The 7,428-nt window shown below is 37.3% G+C and overlaps 1 protein-coding gene across 1 annotated transcript; it reads right to left on the bottom strand.

The window, feature by feature from the left end:
• Positions 1-577: 577 nt before the first annotated feature.
• Positions 578-6,312, bottom strand: LOC118393976 (protein lin-7 homolog C). The gene is made up of 5 exons (XM_035787241.2): positions 6,146-6,312; positions 4,632-4,750; positions 3,972-4,043; positions 3,676-3,885; positions 578-3,136 (listed from the first exon to the last, which is right to left on the bottom strand). The coding sequence occupies exons 1-5, from the start codon at positions 6,180-6,182 to the stop codon at positions 2,969-2,971; spliced, it is 606 nt and encodes a 201-aa protein (XP_035643134.1). The 5' UTR covers positions 6,183-6,312; the 3' UTR covers positions 578-2,968.
• Positions 6,313-7,428: the final 1,116 nt, after the last annotated feature.

Genomic DNA, 7,428 nt, shown 5'->3' with positions numbered 1-7,428 from the left:
TCCAACACCACTTCCAGCAGCATCTGGTCTCCCATCCAGGAACTGACCAGGACCAACCCTGCTTAGCTTCAGAAGCAAGCCAGCAGTGGTATACAGGGTGGTATGCTGCTGACTTGATTTGCAGGACGAAGTGAGGAGATGGTCCGGAGGCCAGGCGGCGTCAACACAATGAAAAAATGTCAGAAAAAAATAATAATTTAGGGAAACTGGAATCACAACATAATGATAATGATACGCCCCATGTAAGTGATTGGGCCACTGTTCAGTCCAGCAAAGTGCCATTGACTCTCAGTGGTCAATAACTGGACAGACGGAGCTGGGACTGACTGTGCTGTGACCTTAGAACAGACACCTAATTTGGACTACATTAGTACCATTCTCTATGAAATGGTGCAATAACCCTTACTATAGTACCATTCTTGCCTCTGGCAATATGACATATGGAATCTTCAAAAGTTAACAAAAAATGTGGGGCTCCTAAACAAAAAGGATGTTAAAACTACATGTGTTAAGGAATTACACAATAAAATGTATGGTAATATTATTTAAGTTTAGAATAAAAATAAGCAAATTAAAACATCTTTCATGGTATAATTTATTTTGTGCAGTTTTTGTAACACAATATACAACACAAATGGACAGAATTAACTGAGAGCAGCACATTTTGTAAGTAGACCTAAACAGTCCAAAACAAGCAAACATTCAATATGATATCAAATAGTTCTCATAAATATTGCAAGTTTGGTCTTGGTACTCAAAACAAGAATATAACAGTCAGAAAAGGAATACAAATCATTTCAGGATTTTTTTTCTCTCATGAAAATCCCTTGTAAAAAATAAAAATATCAAAAGAAAACACTTAGAAAAATATTCTATTGACCCTTCCAAAATATAAGAGGGTAGAAACCTGAGGGGTGTTTCACAAAGCTCTAGGAATTGGCAAGGTAACTGTCCTGAACATTCTGTTGAAACCATTCATGTCAGTCACAAGGACATTTCAGTAATCATACTAAGGGGCAAGCTGACATGTAACCAACTTGCTATGGGGTGCCAAATCTGTTAAGCCTTTGCTTACTTTACACATATTTTTAAAAGAATGAATAGAACATAGAATCATTTCTTTATGAAGTTAAGAAAACTTTAGTGAAGGAATTACAAAATGTTTCATGATTTAGAAGAATACATTTTATTCAATTCAGCCAAAAAAAAACATTAAAATCTAATTTGATCAATATAACTGGAATTACACAGTACATTCACGAGTGACCATCATAAGATAAAATACAAACTATGCTATTCAGGTGAAAATTAACATAATATCTGGAATTGAAATCAGTGATGCCAAATTATGTTCACATCTTCAAGGGATAGTTCACCCAAATGGGACATGTATCCAATTTTATAGCTCAACAAGTAATTATTTGAACCTGTAAGTCAGCAACCAAAAATATGGCTTTGTTAACTAAACCACAGCATAGCAACATTATTGGTCTTTATTATGAACTGTATTAATGAAGGTGGGTTTCATATACCAGTAGATTTCATGCATTTTTTAATGAATGCCATTCAATAATGAGTTTACTCACATTGAAAGATAGCAGGTAGCACCCTATTTCAAACAACCATGCTAGTGGTAGTGCAATACTGTCTTTTTCTCATTTATGCTTTTTGGAAACATCAGTTGATGTTGGACAACAATGGCATGTTTGTCATCGCTGCGACAAGTTGGCCAACTTACTGTACACCCACCTTGAATGAGTCGGCCACACCGTTGAAGTGTGAATAGAGCAAAGTAACTCAAAGAAATTAAAAACTAAAATGACTATGGGCAAGCAGCTTTCTTGGGGAATCTCAAAATCCACTGACCCCGTTTGTGAAATACCCCTCTGGTTTCAAAAGGTTCTGACTTATTGCTCTTTTGAAATATTTAAAATGTCAGGTTTGCCTCAGGTCTCAAAATTGTATACTGTCCCCCCTTACTGTCATAAGGGGAAAAGGTTATCTGAATTTTAAAAGAGAGCACAGCATCTTAGAAAGCCTTCTCCCAGCCCACTGAAAACCTACACATTTGAAGGCTCTAAATCATTCATGGGATGCAAAAGCTAGAAGTTGTTGAATAATTTATGAGTCAGCAAAATCTTTTTTTTAAGTTTGTAAGACAGTGAAAACATCAGCACGAGGTTAAAAATAAATTCAGAGAATGTATTATTTAATTCCTTAACAATTTAGAATTTAGATAAGAATACTAAACACAGATCTACCAAAATGATCATACCGGTTATTTTCAGGAGGAAAAAAACTAAACAGAGACAATGGTAAAACATAACGGTCTCCATTTAGCCTTCATATACTAGTAAACACAAAATGTCTATATCAATTTACACACAATACCCAATTCCTTCAATAATATTTATTCTATAACCCTTATATCCTAAACATATTCTATTAGTACCAGTTTCTTTTCGCTCTCAAAAATAGCAGGTGTGACGTTTGCATTCCTGCAAATGCTTGGTAAACCTGACATTGAAGTGTTGAATCATCTGAGCTTAGTTTTGTAATTTGAATGACAGTACAAGTTCAAATACATTTGTATTGCCCTGAGGCACTTTATAAAGGCTGTACTAAAATAAAAAAATACCATCTCTTCAATCAATGAACCTCTGTGGTGGGTCTCACAGGTCCTCAAACGGCATCCAATATGTCAGTCCAAAATGTAATGCATATGTAAAGCGTGAATGACCAACTACTTGTAGAAATATGATAAATCTAGTGTTTGCCTTGAGTCGTGGTGTGGAGGATAGTGTCAGAAGTTGAAGGGGTAGGTTGTAGAAAAGGTAGAAATATAATATATGTGCATACAAACTAAACGTAGTGAGCTAAGTTTTAGATGAAGGTTAAAATTGTGACTGGGACAGATGGCTGGAAGAGGGTGAAAGATGAGGGCATTGCATGCCAGTGATGAAAAACACTATTGGGGATAGCTGTTCTGTTGCCGGCGCTTTGCAGACCTCATCTTCTCAAAGCGGGACTCCATTTCCTCAAGGACTTTAGGAGTGTACCTGACCACCAGCTTCACAGTGCCCTGGGCAGCTTTGAGAAGCTCCACAGCTTTCTCATGGTGCTCCCCCTCCACACTCTGGAAAGAAAGAGTTAAATGGAGGATTAATTTAAATAACAAACAAAATTAGGTGACTGAATATGATAAATGTATATTGTTAGTGGCCGTGTCCGAAATCTGGTTTGCCTGCTATTTACTTAAAGTGCATACTGTGTACTAATCATACTACTTAGAACGTTGGGTTTAGTAAAAACAAATGCAGTAAGCAAAATATAACAGTATACTAGGCTCATCCTACATCATCTAATGCGCAAATGCTTTGATTCCCTACATTCATTCAGGTACAGCTCGTCTCAACTGTTTATCAGCTGTTGTCAGACACACGTGGGCCTCGAAATACAATTCTCTTCCTCAAGGGTGCAGCAAATTCTACTAGATAAAAATCCAAAATGACTAGGACATCCTGGAATTTTTAAAGCATACTCAATCTTCAAAATTTCACATACCACAAAAAAAAAACCCCACAAAAAAAGCATCTGCCTTCCCAAAATGCCTACTATTTAGAATGCAAGTACAGGTATATGGACACAGCCAGAGACTGCATAAACAACACGTACCACCCCATTGACAGAAAGAAGCTGGTCGCCTCTCTTGAGGCCCCCGTGGCGGTCGGCGATTCCCCCAGGAATGATGCGTGAGATGTAAATAGGAGAGTTCTGTTCCTTCCCTCCCATTATATTGAAGCCAAGTCCTTCCTCAGTCTTAGGCAGCTCCACCACGCGAGGGTGTGAGTGCCCCTCACTGGCCGCAAACGCTGCAACAGTGGCCTACAGGGCAAGAGAGGAGAAAGTTGTTAACCCAGAGTTGCATACAGAGTTGTTGTTTAATATGGGTTGTTGTTGTTGTGACATACCTTGGCTGTGGCATTGGCCCTGACTTCAGGGCTACTATTAATGTCCACTGTCTCATACACATGTTCATACACCTAAGGAGTTGTTTAGAAAACACAGAAAGAAGGTTAGTCAAATACAAACTGCTAAGCTAAATGACTTCCTTCAAAAAGTCTGGCATGTCAAAAATGGTAGTTCTTGCTGTCCAGGGTTCCAAGCTAGTAACTAATCCTCAAACTGGATAGCTCATTTTGTAATCACAACACGACATTGAATTAAAAAAAAAAAAAAACACTTGATACCCTGAAGGAATGATACACTGAAGGAATGATACACTGAAGGAATGTACACTGAAGGAATGATACACTGAAGGAATGACAAATCTTACATCAGAAGTCAAATAAGTAGTTCATAGGCAGAAATCAAACATTTCATGTTTTATAGGCCTGTCTGTGTCAGCCCCATCTCATACAAGTTCACAAATCAGAGCCTGGAGGTCCAGAGTACTGCTGGTTATTTTTTTTCCACTCACCTGGTGCCCCAGGTCTGAATCAATCACCCTGATTGGAGGGGAAGAATGAAAATCCGCAGTACTTCTGGCCTTGAGGTCCAGATTTGACCACATAAATTGAGTTGAATTTTGAAGGGTGTGATGGGCATTTAATGGCACAGTCTCAGCTCACCTCTCGCACAGCATTACAGAACTCGCTCTGCAAGACCCTTTGCAGTGCCTGCAGTTTCTGGGGTGGCACTTCCCCCGTCCTCTGGAGCTTGTCAAGCAATTCAATGGCTCGAGAAATGTCTGTGGGGAGAAAACATTATTATTTATAGTATTATAATTATTTCCCAAACCAAAGTCTTTAAATCAATGTAAATTATTGGTAAGATCTATGATGGTGGGTGGTCTCCATGTTTTAAATATATATTTAAAACATGGAGACCACCCACCATCAGAGAGAGATCTTACCAATAATTTACATTGATTTAAAGACTTTGGTTTGGGAAATAATTGTTTGAGGCAGAGGATCTAACATTACAGCACAAGAGTAATGGAGTCTGATGGTTTTGATTTTGTAGATTGATTAAGTAAATCTGTCCATGCACAGGCAAAGCTGATCATTACCAAATCTTCATCACACTGCTTGTAAACACATGGTAGAATTCAACGCAACATTTTCAAATGAACCTAGCAAGCTACTGAGCTACATACTAGACGCTGAACTTTTGTTTGGGTGCAACTGCTAACATTACTAGGAAGCTACAAACTACCAGTGGTGGAAAAAGTACCCATTTGTCATACTTGAGTAAAAGTAAAAAAATACCTTAATAGAAAACGACAAGTAAAAGTCACCCAGTAAAATAGTGCTAAAGTAAAAGTCTGAAAGTATTTGGTTTTAACTATACTTAAGTATAAAAAGTAAATGGAATTTCTAAAATATACGTATCAAAAGTAAAAGTATTTATAATTTCAAATGCCTTACATTACGCAAACCAGATGACACAATTTGTGTATTTATGGATAGCCAGGGGCTCACAACAACACATTGACTTACAAACAAACAAACAAACAAAGCATGTGTTTAGTGAGTGCGCCAGATTAGAGGCAGTAGGGATGACCAGGCAATGTTCTCTTGATAAGCGTGTGAATTTGACCTTTTCCTGTCAAAATGCAACCAGTACTTTTGGGTGTCAGGGAAAATGTATGGAGTAAAAGGTACATCATTTTCTTTAGGAATGTAGTGAAGTAAAACAATTGGCATAAATATAATTAGTAAAGTGCAGATAGCCCCAAAAACTACTTAAAAGACTTTAAAGTAATACTTTAAAGTATTTGTATTTAAGTACCACACACCACTGCAAACAACCTAGTAACGTTACCAGATTTGAGGATGGCTATCTTGTTAGCTAAATTAGCTAACCTTAGCTGGCTACATTAGCAACTCAGCCCATCTATCTTTCTGAAAACTAAAGCGGATTATATTGGAATAATCTATTTTTCTTTCGAATTTTGAGAGATGATTGTTCATGGGCTAGTTATTTCAAAATTAATTGACTTGCCCTAACGTTAGTTAGCTAACTAAATTAAATTCCAGATTAGCTACCGTTAACCAGCTAGCCATCTGTTAAACTCGTGTGTATTTTCATCATTTTAACTATTATTATTGATCAAGCAATCTGTGTAGTTTTGACGTTTTACCTCTTTCCAGTCGAACAGGTTCCCCCAAAGACGCCATAATAGCCTAAATCCGGCACTGTTCGGGAGAAATTATCAGGCGAGCAAAATATCCACTCGGCGATAAACAGATTTGAGCTGTATTGACGGGGAATGTTGTTGCGTCAAGGACACGCAATCGGCGCAATATACGGTCGATGTGCCAAATCCAAGATGGGGGAAAAACTGAGAAGTCATATATCACTAAAGTTTTGTTTGATATTTTAGAAAATGTGGTATCCTAAATGTATAACCTGCAACATTTACATCTTTTCAATGGTTATTTAAATTATAGATATTAATGTATAGTTATTAAAATATTTTATCTGATCATTATTCATAACCCAAATTGAATTGTTTGTAAATGTCTTTGTAAACCTACAATGTTGCTTCAATATGTTTAAAACCATAATTTTGATCTCTGTCAGTTCTTGCATTATGTATGCATTTCTATTGATTAATTTCCACTTCTCACAGAAATAGGGAATTTGCTTTCTGAGAGCTGAAATACTACATAGGCCTATTACTCATTACTATGCATTAAACTGTGTTACCTTATCATAACGGCAAAACTGAGGACATAGACTGCTGACCCAATGTTTATGTTTTTGTTGTGATAGGAGACTTGTAAACACATTATGTAGGCCTATACGTTGGTAGGATCCCTCAAATCCAATTTGTAAGTCGCTCTGGATAAGAGCGTCTGCTAAATGACTTAAATGTAAATGTAGAAAAGTGATTTCTCTCTCATAAAATACAATTTCCTGAGTACTATAGATATATACAAGAATTTGAGTGCTATTTGTGTGTGAAAATCTGACGGAATATACCTTGAATGCACTTTTATTGTTATATTTTATTATCACAATTAGGCATATTTTGGTATCCTTTGTGAGAGAATGTTGACCATCCATTTCTAGGAATGGGACACCTACCTGTGTCGATTGGATAGGGTTGAGATGGCCCATCCAAGGAATTCACCAGTCAAGGATCCTGTCTTCAGGGTTAAAAACTTTGAATGTACTCCTCATCAAGCTCTCAGAGGCCATCAAGGATCAGCTTGTAGCCTAGGCTATACGACGTAGACTTATGGGCCTTCTATATGTTCTGATTCTTTGTGTTGTTGATTGAGTATATATTGAGGCTTTTATAACCAAGCCAATGCTGATGAAAATAACATCTGTCTGTCTGTCTGTCTGTCTGTCTGTCTGTCTGTCTGTCTGTCTGTCTGTCTGTCTGTCTGTCTGCCTGCTTTAGGAGGACGGGCT

The sequence above is a fragment of the Oncorhynchus keta genome, chromosome 14 (genome assembly GCF_023373465.1).
Source record: "Oncorhynchus keta strain PuntledgeMale-10-30-2019 chromosome 14, Oket_V2, whole genome shotgun sequence".
In the NCBI taxonomy this organism is placed as follows: domain Eukaryota; kingdom Metazoa; phylum Chordata; class Actinopteri; order Salmoniformes; family Salmonidae; genus Oncorhynchus; species Oncorhynchus keta.
The sequence above is the reverse complement of the archived record's forward strand: the minus strand, read 5'-3'. Positions and strand labels throughout refer to the sequence as shown.

Excerpts from the sequence above, each read along its gene's own strand:
- LOC118393976 (XM_035787241.2), bottom strand. The coding sequence starts at position 6,182 with ATGGCGTCTTTGGGGGAACCTGTTCGACTGGAAAGAG. Across the intron at positions 4,751-6,145 it reads ACCTGTTCGACTGGAAAGAG|ACATTTCTCGAGCCATTGAA; the intron begins GTAAAACGTCAA and ends TTCTCCCCACAG. Across the intron at positions 4,044-4,631 it reads TCTGTAATGCTGTGCGAGAG|GTGTATGAACATGTGTATGA; the intron begins GTGAGCTGAGAC and ends ACAACTCCTTAG.